The sequence below is a fragment of the Pogona vitticeps genome, chromosome 4, assembly GCF_051106095.1.
Source record: "Pogona vitticeps strain Pit_001003342236 chromosome 4, PviZW2.1, whole genome shotgun sequence".
NCBI lineage: Eukaryota > Metazoa > Chordata > Lepidosauria > Squamata > Agamidae > Pogona > Pogona vitticeps.
This window is the reverse complement of record NC_135786.1, coordinates 103,405-121,882: the sequence shown is the minus strand read 5'-3', so window position 1 is coordinate 121,882 and position 18,478 is coordinate 103,405. Positions and strand designations below refer to the sequence as shown.

Here is an 18,478-nt window from a genome sequence, read left to right as displayed (position 1 = left end):
ATTTCACGGTAAGGAAAGTTCAGCAGAGGTTTACCATTGCACCTTCAATGCAGTACTAACAAGAGTTAGCTTGAGTGTCACTGCCACTGTCTGAAAGATCCTCTACCAGTGCCACTTTCTACTAATGTTGCTGCTCAGTAGTTACTCTCCAGGAGTTTCTTCACATTCATCACCATTGACATTCTCATCTGCTAATGTGAATATTAATCCTGAAGTGAGTGGTTCCTTCTTAGTCTGGTGTCTCAGCTTTGAGCTTGGGTGACCTTGCCAAGGGTCTAGGATTGTAATGGAGTGGGAACATCAGAAGAGCCCTACTGGATCAGGCCAAGGGCCCCCCAGTCCAGCTTCCTGTATCTCACAGGGGTTCCACCAGATGCTTCTGGAAACACACAAGACAACGAGATCCATGTCTCCTGATCCGCCTTCCCCTGCATCTGGCATTTGGAGGTCCCTTCCTTTTAAGGCTGGAGATGATACATCCCCATCATGGCTTGTAACCTGCAGTGGTCTCCAGGAATCTGTCCCATCCCCTTTTAAAGGCGTCTAGGCCAGATGCCATCATCACATCCTGTGGCAAGGAGTTCCACTGACAGCCTTGCTGTGAGTTTCCCTGACACACTTAGATACCCTCAACACATTAAGTCATGCATTTCAGAGAGAAGAAATAGATGTAACATGGAATATTTTAGACATAGGTCACTGGCTGTAGTAATTTGTGATGTGGAAGTGAGTGTTTGCTGATCCAAAGCGGTTTCCTTTCCTGTCTGTGAGTCAGTGACATTCCCAGGCTGCTCTGTGATGTTCTCCTGAGGGAATTTCCAGTTCCTTGGGCAATCATGCTGTTCCTGTGGGAATGGGGAGGAGAGGTGACTGATTGGGAGACACTTGTTTTCTGAATGCCTTGTTCATCTCGCAGCAGGGGGAGGTTCGGCTCAAGTGCTTGCTGGCTCTGCATGGACTCTATTGCAGCCAGGAAACGGCATCCCGGATGGAACTCTTTACAAGCCGCTTCAAGGTAAGGGGTCTTTCGGCTTCCCACGTCTGTATCAACTTGGATTGTTCCCTCCAGTGCCTCTTGCCAAGGATGGTGAACTTCTTTTGGACAAAGGGCTGGATTCAGTTTTAGAGAATTTCCACAGGGGGCAGGGGGCACATTCCAGTGGGAGGTGGGATCTGAAGGCAAAATACACTCTAGCTGCCAATAAAATTATCAAAATACACTCTAGCTGCCAGCAGCTACACCCTGGGAGAGACGTTTCAGCCTTTAAAAACAGCAAAGGGTGTTCAAAAGCTGGGAAACCAAAGTGTTTAATTGCTCATGTCAGATGCTCCGCCGCACAGTTAATAAATACAGTGGTGCCTCGCGTAGCGAGGTTAATCCGTTCCGGATTAACCCTCACTATGTGAAAACATCGCTGAACGGATCAAGAAAACCCATTGGAACGGCCCCAAATGGGCCGAAAACTCACCGTTCAGCGATGTTTTCCTATGGCCGGGAGCCATTTTCGCGCCCTCCCCTCACTTACCGAGGGCGCGAAAACGCTGCACGCGGCCACTTCGGGGCTTCCGGCGGCCATTTTGGAGCCGCCGAACAGCTGATTCGCAGGTCGCAAAGCAAAAGTCGGTAAGCGAAACGCTTACCAACCTTCGCTGTGCGAGTTTCGCCCATTGGGGCCATCGCTTTGCGATTGCAATTGCGATCGGAAAAACCCCCTCGCTATGCGGATTCGTTGTTCTACGGTGCGCTTGTTAAGCGAGGCACCACTGTGTATCAGATATGATACATCTATTTGAATGCCCTTCTGCATAACCTGACGTTCCCAGATGCCTATTGTTTTTTTAAAGATGGAAAGCTCATATATGAGTCTTGGTTGGCTTTAAGTTTAGTTCTATAATAGTGGGTGTTGCATTCTTCTTAACTGTCAGAAGACCTTCTGCCATCTGAAGGTTTTCCGAGCGAGTAGCAGGTTTGTGATCATCAGCATAAATAAAACTTTAGATTATAGAATCTGTGCCGTAGTACTTGATGCTTGTCCTAGAAGCTAAATGTAGGATTTGTGCTCTACTGTTGTTTCCAGGTCTAAAAACTGGCCTGTTGTGGGTTGAGGAGTGGTTCCACTGCTTCCTTTGGAGGATTGCAAATTGGCCAGGACCGTCTAAAGAGGACAAAATAGAGAGACGGGGCTGACGTTTTTTAGTCTCTGGGTTCTTTACTAGATTTCAATATAGCAATTACTTGTGCCTTTGTCCCAGTTTTCAGAATTCTAAGAGAGTCAAGATTGTTAAAGAAATTAATTGTGAAAGAAATTAAGGAACCACATTTCTGTTTCTGTATCAGAAAGTTTTATTTGTTTGAAGCAGATGTCATCCAGCCCAGTTGCTTTGACATTTTTGCACAGGTAACATTTTTCAGTTTGCTTAACCTGAATGGTCTTATACATGGTCATTGTTCTCCAACTGCTTGTTTCTTGTTAAACAATATAGGAGCCAGAAAAAGTTATAGTTTGCTTTGACAGTGTTCAAATCTGCCACTGATAGTAGGTGATGAGCTATTTGGTTTGCTGAAATGTTTGCCTAACTAACGCCTTTAATTGGGTCGTTGTTAAGCTACTTTAATAATCTCTAGGCCTTGTGATAGTTTCATGACTTACTGTCCTCTGAAGATGCCAGGCACAGCGATTGGCGAAACAACCTTCAGAAAACGGTCAAAGAGCCCGAAAAAACCACAACAACTATTAGATCCCGGCCGTGAAAGCCTTTGTGAATACAGTTTCATGACTTGTTTATTTCTTCCATGAGTTTTTACCTAATTACCTTTCATTTTTCTGAGACTGAAAAAATTAAATACAGTGGTGCCTCAGCTTAATTTAATTGGTTCCGGAACTCCGGTTCTAACTCGAAATGGTCGTAAGTCGAAGCACTATTTCCCATAGGAATGCATTGAAATGCAATTAATTTGTTCCGGCTGAAGAAAAAAATTACCAACAAACAAAACACTGCAAGACCCATCGGAAACACGATTAATCCGTTCCGGCCGAAGGGGGGGAGGGAGAGAAAAGCAAGCAAAGTGTGCAAGACCCATAGGAAATACAAAAAAAGCAAAGCAGAAAGCAAGCAAAGTGTGCACGACCCATCAGAAATGAAAAAAGCAAAGCAAAAAGCAAGCAAACCCTGCAAGACCCATCGGAAATGGGGGAAACCCCCCCCCCAAAAACAAACAAACCCCCCAAGACCCATCGGAAATGGAGAAAAAACACTAAAAAACAAACAAACCTGCAAGACCCATCACAGCATAGAAACATAATCCCACCACCTAGCCCAAAACCACACTGGAAGACCCACCCAGAACAGTTTTTAGAAAGCAGAAAGCAGCACCTTACCTTACCAGGCAGTCCGAAGCCTCCTCTAACCCTTGGGGCAAAAGAGCTGCAAAGAAGCAGCCTCTTCGATTACCCCCTGCCTTTTTCTGTTCATAACTGGAAGCTCCAGCCGCAAAACAAAATTTTGCGGCTGGAGCTGGTCGTAACTCGAAATGGTCGTAAGTTGGGATGTTCATAAGTCGAGGCACCACTGTATCTGTCCAACCAAAATGGTATTTGAAACGGTATTTCAAATAATGGAAAACGGTTGTTCATTTGGATAGTATTTCTGATGCTAGGCCTTAGAAATGGTTTGTTCTGTATCCTCAGGGGATGGACAGTCAGACGAACTTTTCCCTGCCTTGACAGACTGGTAATAGACTTCTGAGATGAGACAAATGTTTGTTATAGGCCCATCTAGTGTTGTACGTAATTTCTACCAATCAGCTTTTTAAAAATTATATCTCCTGTGAAATGGTACCATGGATGGTCAGACCACTGCCATGAGTTGGCACATTATGGGCCCATGTTCCATATTCGGAATTGGGGTACAGATCATAGAATAACTGAGTTGGAAGGGGGCCTCTTGGGGCCGTCAAGTCCAGCCCCCTTGCTCCATGCTGACCTCTGGCACTGTTGAGCTGCAAACTCACAGACAGACATCAAGACTGGGTTATAAACGTGTTGCCACATCCACCATTAAAAGATGCTGTCATGAATAATTTATTAATTTAGTTATTTATTTATTTGATTTATACCCCGCCCATCTGGTCTAAAAGACCATTCTAGGGCTACCTTGGACACCCGTTGCTGTTCTGTTGTTGTCATTGAGTGCATCTCCCCAGACACCACTGTGGCACCTTCAGTTGTTTAATTACAACATGTTTGGTGTTGTTACAGTTTTTTGTTTGCTTGCTTGTTTGTTTTGTTTTAGGCTTATGGAAATTGCCTGAGGTTTTCAAGGAAAAAGCTGAGCAAAGAGGTTTATAATTGGAGAGGAAACCATGCATTTACTTAGTTCCACCATTAGGATCTCTATACAGTCGTGCCCTGCTGGATGATTACCCTGCTCTTGCGACAGATCCGCTTAACGTTGAAGTTTTTGCGATCGCTTCACGGTGTTTAGATGGGTTTTTTTTTCCGCTTAGTGATGATCAGTTCCCTGCTTCGGGAACCGATTTTTTGCTTTACGACAATCAGCAAGCAGCTGATTGTCAGGTTTCAAAATGGCCACCGGCTGAAGAAAATGGCTTCCTGCTGTGTTAGGGACGGATTCCTCACATTACAGGCACCAAAATATGGCCGCCGCATGGAGGATCTTCACTGGACGAGTAGGAATTCAGCCCATTGGAACACATTGAACGGCTTTCAATGCGTTTCAATTGTGTTTTTTTTTTTTAATTTCGTTTGACGACAATTTAGCTCTACAGCGGTTTTGCTGGAACGAATTAACATCGTCAAGTGAGGCACCACTGTATCATTCTGTTCTGTGACAGCAGTAGATGATTATTTGGAGATCAGGCTGTGGTCACACTGGCAATAAGAACTATATTTAAGCGTGATTTAAATTTATGTAGGTTTTATCATTCACACAACACGAGTAAAATTGATTTATATGGGCTGCGAAGTGAATTTTTTTCAGTTGCTGGTAGGGTTTTTTTAAAAAAATACTTTGCTTATAAGATCAATTTGGTTCAGTGGAGTTTTGCAGAAATAAGTTGATTTCAGAAGTGTAGATGCCAAAAGTGGTTGAAATCACTAGAAATAAATTTGTTTCAGTGCATGTGAATGCGGCCACCAATTTAAATACCATGTGACTTGAACCAGTTCAAATGGCCAGTGTGGCTACAGCTATGCTTGACTAATACAGCCCTCGCATGCTGTCTGTGAGGTATCTCAGCTTCAGATCTCATGCCAGATTTTTGGGGCATCACCAGTGGCTGTCTCTTTATTTGTTTCTTGAATACAAAGTACTGTATATTACAATAATGTGTCCAGCTGGCAGAAATGATGCAGTAGCTTGAACCCTCCAATAGAGATTATCGTTAGCTTTGGCCCCGACAAGGGTCTTTTTGTTTTTGGTGGCTACTTGCAGGCCGTTGTGGACTTCCTATAGTGAAACTCATCCAGTGGTGTTTGTACCACCTCGTGGTGGTGCTTCTGGATTGTCAGAAAGATGATTTCAGTACTCAATCCAAAATAATGAAAGAGGGAGAATACATGAAGAATGGGAGTTTCTTAAAGGTGAGGTGTTCCAGGTGCAATACAGGATATGAGAAATAGAAAGAAAAAATAAAGTTGGTCGCGGAGTCCAGTGTTGCTTCTACGATCTCCTGTTGGTGCTTTTGGGGTGGAAGGATCAGCCAGCAGGACCTGCCATTTCTCTGGAGCTGTCTGAGTGTGTTCATATTCTTTAGAGAAGCTCATTTTGAGTCCCCTGAGAAACTAAATTCTGGGGTTAATGGAACATTCAAAGCAGTATTTTTTGTAACAGAGTATGTACTGCTATCCAACACTGTTTCGCTGCTTCCCATTGTTCTTCACACTTCCAAAAAACATTTGACATGGAGGAGGCTTGGTTTGTGGCCCCTTGGAGGGCCAGATTTGACCCTTGTGAGCTACCATTAATGTTGGCAGCTACGATGCCTCCGTAATTATTATTAATAATAATAAAGTAAAAGAAATCCTATGCAGTGTGATTCCCCACTGAACACACACACATACATTTGGCAAAATAACAAGTTTAAAAACAGTAACTTTAAAAACCTATATTCTGTCAGTCATATCCTATAGCTGTTTTGTCTTTTATTCTGTACTGTGTATTATTTTTATTTTGGGGGATAAGTAGTAAAAAAATAGAGGTGCTTGTGGGCATCTGCCTGGCCCCTGGGCAAAGCTCTTCCTAAAAACAATCCATTGCTTCAAAACAAAACTTTAATGTGACCTAAAGCTACAAAGCACGCCTTTGGAACTACAACAGAAGGTGTCTATCTCCAGACTAGATCAGACGGAAAGCTTTTTAATCTATCTAGATTGAGAGCAAAGACCAAAGGCCAGCTGAAATGCATGTGGGACTTCCTCTTCACCGATGATGCAGCCATTGTTGCCCACTCTGCTGAAGACCTCCAACAACTCATGAATCATTTTAGCAAGGCCTGCCAAGACTTTGGACTAACAATCAGCCTGAAGAAAACACAAGTCATGGGCCAGGGTATGGACTCACCTCCCTCTATTACCATCTCCACACAAGAATTGGAGGTTGTTCATGACTTTGTGTACCTTAGCTCAACCATCACTGACACTCTGTCGAGCTGGATAAATGCATTGGCAAAGCAGCCATCATGTTCTCTAGACTCACAAAGAGAGTATGGCTCAATAAGAAGCTGACGACACATACGAAGATCCAGGTCTATAGAGCATGTGTCCTAAGCACACTCCTGTACTGCAGTGAGTCCTGGACCCTTCGTGCACGGCAGGAGAGGAAGCTGAACACCTTCCATATGCATTGCCTCCGACGGATTTTTGGTATCACCTGGCAGGACAAAGTTCCAAACAGTGTAGTCCTAGAACGAGCTAGAATTTTCAGCATGAATACATTACTGAAGCAGCGACGTCTACGTTGGCTCGGGCACGTCGTGAGAATGGCTGATGGTCGGATTCCAAAGGATCTCCTGTATGGAGAATTAGTGCAGGGAAAGCGCCCCAGAGGGAGACCACAACTGCGATACAAGGACATCTGCAAGCGGGATCTGAAGGCCTTAGGAATAGACCTCAACAGATGGGAAAACCTGACATCTGAGCGTTCAGCCTGGAGGCAGGCTCTGCATCACGGCCTCTCCCAATTCGAAGAGACCCTTGCCCAGCAGGCCGAGGCAAAGAGGAAGTCACAAAAGCAGCAAAGTCAGGGAGCCAGACGGGACAGATTGGATTTGTCTTCAGTGTGGAAGGGATGGTCACTCTCGAATTGGCCTTCTCAGCCACACTAGACGCTGTTCCAAGTTCTCCATACAGAGCACGGTAACATAGTCTCTCGAGACTGAAGGATGCCTATACAGTTGTAATTTTAGTTATCCAATATTGCGTTTTCTTTAATTTACGCTGTGATACGGCTGTCATTGGACTGTGCCAGCTAATTCTTTTAGCCCTCAGCAGTTACCAGGCTGAATATCATATCCTCCATGAAAATGATGCTTATGACTTGCTGATTGCGCAAAGATGGATTTTGCTGCCACTCGATGACTGAACGACATGGATCCCTAGACACAGAACTTTCTCACGTGTATAACTAGTGATGGATGGTTTCAAAAACAAAAAACACAAAAAACAGAGGGAAATGTTGGTAAATGGTTCTGCTGATGGGACAGAACATAGAGCTTATTAGCTAATTCTGGTATTTTCTATAAGTCTATGTATCTATCAAGATCCAAATTTCTGGTTCTTTTTTGATCTATAGGCTATCAATTTTCATCCAGGTTATGCTTAAGGGTTTTAAGGATGGAATAATAGTGGGCACCCAAATGTTATTACAGGTGTGCTCACACTAGGGTCATATCCAGGCATTTCTGCACAAGAACAGGCATAGCATTTAGGTTCTGACTTGTCGCCTGGGAAAAACAGTTAATGCTACTGCATGAATTATGGTAGATCTACAGAGTGAAATACTGAAGACCAGTTAATGTAGCTTTCAGATAGAGCATCGCTATTTGCTTGCACATATTCATACAGGCTTTTGTACTGTAATAGATACTCAAAGTATTATTTTGCTTCCATAATTTGCAGCATTCTATTTAGCATAAATTAGCTGATTTGTGTGATGCCATTATTATTAATATTAACACTTCCCTATGGGATGGCTTTGCATACTACTAACATATGGTATTATTTTATTGATAATCTGTATTGTCTTATATACCATTTTATATGATGTATTCCTTAATTGATTAATGTTTTCACTGTGTTATCAAAAATTGTAAAATCACTGTCTTTTTCTGTTAAGCAACTGTATCAACCTGATATGTGTTACTTTCTAGAGTAGATGAGGATTTTTATGAAGAGGTTTCATGGAATCAGAAGCTATCAGAGTCTTATTGGCAGCATTTTGCTTATCCAAAATATAATAAAAACGGAGGGAATGTAGGATCTTAGTTTAGAGCTCCATCTTGTGGCTATTAAGGGGTACATCAGTGGTGCTTAGCCTAACCAAACATTGTTCTGTGATTCTCTCTCTGCGTGTGTGTGGAATTTCTGGAATGTGTAGAACACGACGTTTCGTTGGCTAACTCTTATCTTTATTTAAATGATGCTACATAATAAAAAAGACATGCCTCCGGGGAGGAGGAGAACACATTGTTAACAGGACTCGTTGTTAACAGGCAGACATCCTCCTCACCGGTGATATGCTTCATAACTAAAGACTGCAGTCTGTCTGTCTTCATTCTATCAGAGATCTCTCCCTGGTATTCAATTCAACTGTTGCCTGGGGCTGGTCCCCAAGTAATGGTTGTTACATACAGCACTGATGTTACCTGTCTGTCATGGGTTGGAGGGAAAGTTCCATCCTATGGGGAGTGGAAGGCGGGACATCAGGAGGAGGGGCTGTACTGTATATATATGTGGAGTTTGTGGGGAGAGCTGAAGGAGAAGCTGAAGAGAAGAAGCTGGTGTGGGAGTCTGTGTGTCAGACAGGGTACTACTGTGTGTCAGTCAGTACCAACCTGATAGGTTCAGGTGTCTGTATGGGTAGCCAGAACTGATAGGTTCAGGGTCTGTGCTTTATTGAAAGGTGTTCTGTGTGAACCAAACTGGTGTATGTATGATTGAGACTAAGCCACGTTACTGTATCCTATTCACTTGATCATTTTATTTTCCCTGTGTGTTATTTAAATAAACCTTATTCCTTTATTTGGTAAAAATCCATTCCTGGTCTGTGTGACTCCTTACAGGGAATGGTTGGTGGCAGCTTAGTGAAACTGTGGCATATCCCAGTAGGTCTGGGGTTGTCACATTGATTGGTGTCCAGCGTGTGGGATACGACTGGTCCAGTTGTCCAGTGGTCCAGCAAAGCCTTGGCAAGTGTGCCCAGAGCAAGGGGGGTCTAGTCAGGGAAAATCTGAGAGCACGTAGGTAATCTTCTAGGCTTACCTCACGGGGAGGTATGCTAGTGGAAGAACGTGCCACCTCAGATTGGGGACTAGATTAGGGAGCTCTGAGGCAACCTGTTTTGGCGGGAAAAGGCTGAGGCAAAGCTGAGTGAAGTAGCAGTGATCTAGCTTGTCTGCTGAGAGGCCTAGCAGAGGGGGGTGGACTCTGGCTGGCAACAGTTGCAAGTTAGTGCTGAAGAACAGCAGCAATCTATAGAAGGCTGGTTCTGAGGCAAAAGAGAAAAAAAAAGTGGTCGCTTTATTTTGAGGCTTGACTTTTGAAAGCAGCCTGTTCTGGGGGGGGATTATGCCCTTGACTCGAAGCCAAATGGCAGAAATGGGTGAAGTGAGGGAACCCCAGGTGGACCAAGGTTCTGAGGATGAATTTGGCTCAGTGCAGGATGAGAGCACGGGAGAACAGAATCCAGAACTCAGGAAAATGCTCATAGCCCAACAGCATGAATTTAGAATGAGACAATTGGAAAGGGAGGCCAGAGAAAGAGCTGAAATCAGTCAGGCAGAGGCAGATGCCAAGAAAAGGGGAATGGCCATGAGGATAGAAGAGATGGAACTGAAACACAGAATTAGAATGGCACAATTAGAATTAACATTCCTAAATAAGAGAAATAACAATTTATCAGTTGAAGAAATTTCGGAAAGAGAAAAGTATGAGGCTCAGGCCAGACAAAGTGAGCAAGATCTTGAAAAATATAATCAGCAAAAAGACATTAAATTAAAAGAAATCAGAGATAAGACTGAAGAAAAAGTAAAAGAGATAAAAGCTAGGGCTGAGGAAGAAATTTTACAGATCAGGGCTGAGTTTGAGGCTAAGAAAAAGGAGCTGGATTTGAGAATAAAAGAGAAGAAATTGCAGCTAGAAAAGAAACCAAAAGAAGGCACACAGGTTAAGGCACAACATCAAAACCTGAATTATTCTGAAGAAAACATGAGGGAAACATGGGACCCTAAGTACTCCAAAGGGTTAGTTCAGAGCCCGCCAAAAATGGGCGGCCATTTTGTTGATAAAACTTCTGGGCAGAGCCAGTCCAGGAACCAGATTTTGGAGGGAAAACCAAAACCAGAGGAGAAAGACTCCAAGTACAGCAGAAAATGTTATTTCTGTCAGGGAAAGGGCCATCTAATCTCAGGGTGTGAGAAATGGAAGCAGCTAAAGGGAAATTTGCCTCATGATTTGAGTGGAACCAAGCCAAAAGCTGTGTTCTGTGTCCAGAAAGAGCAAAGCTCCTTGCCACTGAGGGAGCCTGTTGCCATGGCTACTCAATCTGGAACAGTTACATCTGCTGATCAGGCTGGGGAAAATGGTCCTCTTGTGGAGGTCAAGCGCTGCTTGCTAGTGAGAACAGATTCGCAGTTGTTTGAAACCGCAGGGGTGGACGTAGGAATACTTGACCATCAGTATAGGGGGCTAAGGGATACTTGTTCCCAGGTGACCCTGTGCCATCCAGATATTATACCTAGGGAGTATATAATCCCAAATGAGAGCATAAAGGTGGCAGGGATTGAGGGACAGGTGATCTCGCTGCCAGTAGCTGAGGTACCTGTGAACTTCCAAGGCTGGAGGGGAGTTTGGCGGCTAGCGATTTCATCGACTCTGCCAGCAGCCGTGCTCGTGGGAAATGACCTGGCTGAACATGTGAAACGGGTGCTAGTGATTACACGCTCACAAGCCACCACGGGGACAGTTCAGGGGGGTACTGATGAGCCCGAGACGGAAGCAGAGGGGAGTTCCGAAGCTGTGGTGGACACCTTAACCACCGACAGCCGATTTGGCCAGGAGCAGAAGGCAGACGCCACTCTCCAAAAGTGTTTTGAACAGGTGACAGACGCCCAGCTAACACCTGAAACCCCAGTGAGATTTCGAGAGAAAAAGGGAATTTTATATAGAGAGACCCTGAGGAATATCTCAAAAGGGGGAGATGGGATCAGAAGTCAGCTAGTGGTACCTGAAAAGTATCGCCCCATGATCTTAAAAAGGGGGCACTCTGACATGTTTGCTGCGCACTTAGGGGTGAACAAAACACAGCAGAGAATCACACAGAATTTTTACTGGCCTGAAATAGGGAAGCAGATCAAGGAGTTCTGTAAACAATGTGATGTGTGTCAGAGGCAGGGGAATAACCGTGACAGGACCAAAGCAAAGTTGTGCCCTTTGCCTGTGATTGACACTCCGTTCAAATGTATAGGGGTGGATATTGTGGGACCTTTGCCCAAGGCCACAAAGAGGGGGAACCGGTTCATTCTCACCATTGTGGACCATGCCACGAGGTACCCTGAAGCCATACCCTTGACTAACATTGAAACTAACACAGTGGCAGATGCCTTGGTGGGGTATATGTCCAGGATGGGATTTGCCTCAGAAATAATCACAGATTTGGGCGCATCGTTTACATCGAAGCTCATGAAACGGTTATGGCAAATCTGTGGAATTAAACACAAGGAAACCACTGCCTATCACCCTGAAAGTAATGGGTTAACTGAGAAGTTCAATGGGACTCTAATGCGCATGATTAGGGCTTACTTGGCAGAGAATCCAAACAATTGGGACCAGAAGCTGCAATCCCTTTTGTTTGCTTATCGATCAGTGCCACAAGCCAGTACCGGGTTCAGTCCGTTTGAACTTTTGTTTGGGAGAAGGGTGAAAGGGCCCCTTGATTTAATCAAACAAAATTGGGAGCAGATCACCCAGGATGACCCACAAGACGTTGTGACATATATAGACACCTTGATGAATGACCTAAAGAGAAACCTAGAGCTAGCAGCAGAGACCCTGCCAGCTCAAAAGGTCAGAAAGAAAGCTTGGGATGACCAGGAAGGCAGGGAGAGGCACTTTAACCCAGGGGAGGAAGTGCTGTGGCCTAGGCCCTGCAAAGAGAGCAAGTGTCAGCTGGGTAGCCCAGAAATAAAATACTTGGGTCACATAGTAGGGGGAGGAGTGATCAAACCCCTAGAGGCCAAAATAGAAGCAGTTCGTGATTGGCCTAGACCCAACACCAAGAAAAAAGTCAAATCATTTCTTGGGTTGGTGGGCTACTACAGAAAGTTCATCCCGAGGTTTAGCGAGATTGCGGCTCCGCTGACCGATCTGACGAGGAAGAAGACTGATGACCGCATCCCGTGGACCAGCGACTGTGAGGAGGCGTTCCAGAGGTTGAAGGAGGCCCTCATCAACTATCCAGTGCTGCGTGCTCCAGACTTCGACCGGGAGTTCATCATCTACACCGATGCGTCTAACAGCGGGGTAGGAGCAGTTCTTTGCCAGGAGGATGAGAATGGTGACCAGCATCCAGTGTCCTACCTGAGTAGGAAACTCCAGAAAGGTGAGAGACATTTGGCAACCGTGGAAAAGGAGTGCCTGGCCATAGTCTACGCGATCCAGAAGGCCAAGCCTTACATCTGGGGAAGACATTTTATTCTGTGCACTGACCATTCACCACTGCAATGGTTAAAGACAATGAAAACCCACAATAGTAAACTTATGAGGTGGGCTTTAAACCTGCAAGACTATGACTTTGAAGTGAAGGTGGTCAGAGGGTCAGTGAACTGTGTTGCTGACGCCTTGTCAAGAAGACCTGAAGAATGAAGACGGCGAAAGAAACATGGACTATGTATATATTTTGGTGACCAAAGGTTAAATGTACTTGTTTATTAAACATGTTTGGTTTGTATGAATAAAGGTAACTTGATGTATTGTAAATGGTAAATGTTTAAATGCCTAATTGATATGTTTATCCTAGCGTAAGTATGGTATTGTATGTTATTGTATAACTGTTTTTGTATGTTTTGGAACCAGGTTGTTTTTTTGGAGAAAAGCACCTTAGCTTTCCCCCTACAAAACAACTTATAAAGAGGGGAGGTGTTACATACAGCACTGATGTTACCTGTCTGTCATGGGTTGGAGGGAAAGTTCCATCCTATGGGGAGTGGAAGGCGGGACATCAGGAGGAGGGGCTGTACTGTATATATATGTGGAGTTTGTGGGGAGAGCTGAAGGAGAAGCTGAAGAGAAGAAGCTGGTGTGGGAGTCTGTGTGTCAGACAGGGTACTACTGTGTGTCAGTCAGTACCAACCTGATAGGTTCAGGTGTCTGTATGGGTAGCCAGAACTGATAGGTTCAGGGTCTGTGCTTTATTGAAAGGTGTTCTGTGTGAACCAAACTGGTGTATGTATGATTGAGACTAAGCCACGTTACTGTATCCTATTCACTTGATCATTTTATTTTCCCTGTGTGTTATTTAAATAAACCTTATTCCTTTATTTGGTAAAAATCCATTCCTGGTCTGTGTGACTCCTTACAGGGAATGGTTGGTGGCAGCTTAGTGAAACTGTGGCATATCCCAGTAGGTCTGGGGTTGTCACAATGGTTTCCTGGGAATTATTAATTATTCCCTACAGCGGAGTTAATACAAGACTTGCAACAGCGGAGGAAGAAATCCCAGGATTGGCTAACCCTGGGATAAAGCTAACAGACCTAGCACACACACTCTGTGGTGTCGTCGTGGAGTGGTGTCATCGTGGTGCTGTACTGGAGTGTTCTGGAAGAAGCCATGTCTTCGTGCTGAATATTGGGAGAAGTACTCTGACTACTGGACTGAAAATATGGTATATGACTGCTGAAATAATTTACAAGGACTTTGACTCTGATTTATGCATTGATCTCTGTTGAAACTGCTGTGTATGACTTCGGGACTGGAAACAAGGACTAAGCTGTACATGTATGTATATATTCTGTAAATAATACAACTGTTCTGCTATCAACACTGATTTATTGCTTGGCGTCTTCATCTCTCTGGGGAATTCTACTGGTTAGCGCCACCTAGTGCCTCCTGGTAATACCGCATCTCTGTCGCCCTGTGGTCTGAATGTTGTTTGGGTGGAGCACGGATTCAGCCTTATTATTATTTCTTTAAACTGAGGTTTTCTGTAGAATGAAAAACAGATACAAATAGTATGGTGCTGTAAAGCAAAAACAACTAGGATCCAGTAGAGTCTCACCAGGTGACATTAGCCAGCAGACACATTTATATGGGCAGAGGGGACCAGCTCTAAACATTGTGATCTTGTGTTTAAGAACATGTCTGGTGCTCACATTCTCAAGTGGATGTTGGATGTCGGCACCATGGGCAGATGGGCGGGTGCGCTGCTGTCCCCTACCCGTGTACCTGTCTTGTTTCCTGCAGGAGCGGATGGTCTCCATGGTCCTTGATAAGGAGCCCCAGGTGGCTGTGGAAGCTGTCAGGCTGCTCACCTTAATTCTTCAGTGAGTAACGTGGAGGGAGGCTTGGGTAGGGCTTGAGCCATGTTTCACGCATCCCCTCTCAGAATGTATACGGTCAGCCTGGTGGTCTCTCTGGCTTGGTGTCGGCTGCATAGGCTCTCAGCAGTGTGATTGGGCAGTGCTTTCAGCCTTCCCTGAGGATGCAGCCAGAGGCTGAAGTTCTTTAGGGACCTTCTGCATACAGAATTTCAGCCCTTTCCCACTAATTTACTGAAGCCTGATCTCCGCACAGGAATATGGGTGATGTGCTCACGGACTCTGACTGCGAAAACGTCTTTCCGCTTGTGTTTGCTTCCAGCCGGCCCATAGCTGCTGCTGCTGGCGAATTCTTATATAAGAAGTGAGTGATGTCTGGCTCCCCTCCTTCCTCTCCAGGGTACAGGAGAGACTCCAAGGCCTCTCCTGCCCCTCCCTGCTGCCTTCCCTTACTCTTCCTTGAAGGTTTAGGGTTAAGGGCAGAAACCCTAACCATAGTGCTGACTCCAAACCTCTCCCTGTCCCCACTTTTCTAATGAGAGCGGTTTGGCTTGCAGGTTGCTTGTGCCCACAGCATGCACCAAGATAGAGGAGCGCCACCAGAGCAGCCAGGTCTTCCTTCAGTCGCTCCTTCTCTTCTTCATTGAAAGTGAGGTGAGGTGGAAGTCTCTCCAGAAAGAGGTCTTTACTGAGTGCACTCCATCTGGAGCCCTTGCATTAAGGCACACTTGTCGGAAGTAATCCCTGCATTCCAGTCAGATGTTTCAGGTTGATTCAAGTGTTGTTAACAAAAATTAGTAGCAGAAGAAATCTGTTCAGCTCTAGTTTCTGTGTTCAGTGAAGAAGTACCTATATTTGAGAAGAGTTCCTGAAAGGGCTGTGGCCAAAAAAAAAAAAAAAAAAAAAAAAAAAAAGGTGGAGAATGGCTGGTGTGAAAGGGAGTCCTAAGTATCAGCTCTGAATCTGGTCAGCTAACATGGTCACAAATTTCTTAATAATAAAGAGGAAGCTTTCTTACGCTTTCAATGTCAAATGGTATTTGTAAAGAGTTACCTCCTCTTCCATAAATTTGAGCGAGCATGTTTGCTTGCAAGCGAGCGATAGTCATACACCATCAGGGTTGATATATGGCAGGTAGAGAATCCTCAGAAGTGGTTTACCTTTCCCTTCTTCCAGGGGGAGCTCTGGGACTGCAGGTGTTCCCAAGGCCACCCAGGCTGGCTCTGCTCACAGGAGACACAGAGGGAAATTGAACTCCCAACCTCTGGTTCCACAGCCAGATCCCCAGACCACTGAGCCATTAACAATTTACAGAAGAGAGGTTTACCTTTTACATGCCTGATTCAGAATTTACTGCTTATACTTAACTTAGTGATACCCAGTGTAGTAGTGTACTGAATAAATGATTGACTAATACTCAGGAGGCCTGGTGTTAAGATCTGCTCCTGGGGGCATGGCACTGGTAAAACAATTCCTTAAACATCTCACTTGCCTTGAAAGCCCTATTAGGAGTCACTATAAATCAGTTTGGACTTGACAGCACATAACTTGATTTTATAAACTTTTTTAGACGTTGTTTAGTTTGTTACTCTTACTGGTAGTGTGTCCCTTAATTATTAATGATAAACAGGTAAGCCAAATTCTGAGTACAGTGGTGCCTCGCATAGCAATCGCTCTGTTTTATGATGAAATCGCTTTGCGATGGCCCCTGTGGGGAAAATTCACTTTGCGATAATCACGGGGAAATGATCATTGCAAAACCCCCATTTTCGCAGAGCTGATCAGCGGTGGCTTTGAAGCCTCCGCCGATCAGCTCTGCGAAAATGGAGACTTTGCGATGATTGCTTCCCCACCGATCAGCTGGCCAAAAATGGGGGCTTTGCGATGATCGTTTCCGTTCAATCATCGCAAAGCCCCCGCCAATCAAGCCCCTATTTTCGCACAGCGGATCGGCGGGGGCTTTGCGATGATCGCGCGGAAGCGATCATCGCAAAGCCCCAGTTTTTGGCCAGCTGATCGGCAGTTCCAAAATGGCCACCAGAAAAACAAAATGGCGACCGCTGTTTTGCCTCGCTTTAGAGGCACTGAAAATGGCTGCCCCTATGGGGCACGTTTTAATGCATTTCTATGGCCCTTTAAAAATCGCTTAGCGACGAAATTCCTTAGCAACACTTTTCCTGGAACGGATTAATGTTGTTAAGCAAGGCACCACTGTAGATCTTTAACCTTTATCAACAAAGAGCGAATGGTTGGCTACCCAGGGCTCTTCTCGTGACACCGTAGCCCATTGTGGGACTTTTTATTCCTCAGTGACCCTTGCCTTTGAGGGAGGGGCATGAACTCAGCCTTGTCTCTTAGAGGTTATCTAGATGTGGGGTGCATGTAATTATCACTTAGGGTTATTATTGTAGACTTAATTATTTGTGAAATATTTTAAATAAATGTGTATGTTTTCCTTTTAATACTGTTGTTGTTAGCCGTCAAGTCGGAACTGACTTACAGTGACCCTAATAGGGCTTTCAAGGAAAGTGAGATATTTAAGGAATGGTTTTATCCGTTTCACACACACTCCTAACCCATCCACCCCCAATTAGTTTGCATGTGTCGGGGATTCAAACCCTGGTCTCCAGAATCCTAGTCCGACGCTATCCACTACACCACACTGGGTAACTGCAGTAATTATCTTTATTTGTTTATATTCCCTTAGTTTTAAATAAGTATATTACTGCAGGGGTCCCCAACCCCCGTCTGCAGCCCGGTGCCAGTCTATGGCCATGGCAGGACTGGGCCATGGAGACAGATCTCCCACCCCCGCACACACCCCACGCCTCCATGAGCGCACCCCGCCCCTCCACACATGCACGTGAGCACGTCCCCCCCTCCCGCAAACATGCCCTGGCCCTCTGCGTAAGCACGCCCCTGCCCTCTGTGAGAGCGCTGTGCTCCAACATGCCCCTCCCATCTGCAAGTGCACTCTGCCCACCCACAAGCACATGGTGCCCCTGCACACGGACCCCGCCCCCCCAAACGGTCTGCAATTCAGAAAAGGTTGGGGGGCAGTGTCTTAACGGCATTTTAGCTGTTCTTTAGTTGACATGTTATATATAAAAAGTTCTGGGTTGTTTAGAGCGGGACTTGTTACCTTTCCCAGCAACTGCACTGTAACATGTCTTTGGGATGATCATTTTTTCTACAACATTGCCAGCCAGGAATGTCTTGCCTGGTGGGTGTTACTTCTTTGCTATTCCCCCCCCCCACAGTTCCATGACCACATGACCTATTTGGTAGACAGCCTGTGGGACTGTGCTGCTGCTCTGCTGAAGGACTGGCCAGTGATGACCGGGCTGTTGCTGGACGAGCTTCCCGCGGAGGGTGAGTGATCAGCTGTGGAGGTGGGCAAGCAGGAACATAGGGTTGCTGATGTCGCTGGCATCGTGTTGTCTATTCAGCCTGAAGCTCAGTGTGGTGCTGGGATGGGGGACCTCTGGCGACCACAAACGACTTCAGACAGAGAGGTGAAAACTGAGGGTGGTCTGTGTGCCTCTCAGCCACTGCTGCAAGGTCTGAATGGAGTCACTGGAAGGAAGTGATGAAGTTGGAGGCTTGGCTTGGTGTTTTTTTACATTTGCTGCCCATCCCCCCCCCCGACACCTTCTGGGGCATGAGTGAAAGGAAGGGGACTGTTCAGTTGAACAACCCCATCAACC

General features: G+C 45.3%; 1 protein-coding gene across 3 annotated transcripts in view; it reads left to right on the top strand.

Moving 5' to 3' along the window:
• Positions 1–18,478, top strand: part of STAG3 (STAG3 cohesin complex component) — a 52,985-nt gene that overhangs the window by 11,290 nt on the left and 23,217 nt on the right. For all 3 annotated transcript variants that reach the window (XM_072996521.2, XM_072996522.2, XM_072996520.2), the window contains 5 exons: positions 917–1,015; positions 14,698–14,777; positions 15,028–15,135; positions 15,329–15,425; positions 18,032–18,143. In XM_072996521.2, coding sequence (XP_072852622.2) covers positions 917–1,015; positions 14,698–14,777; positions 15,028–15,135; positions 15,329–15,425; positions 18,032–18,143 — 496 coding nt within the window. The remainder of the gene's footprint in view (positions 1–916; positions 1,016–14,697; positions 14,778–15,027; positions 15,136–15,328; positions 15,426–18,031; positions 18,144–18,478) is intronic.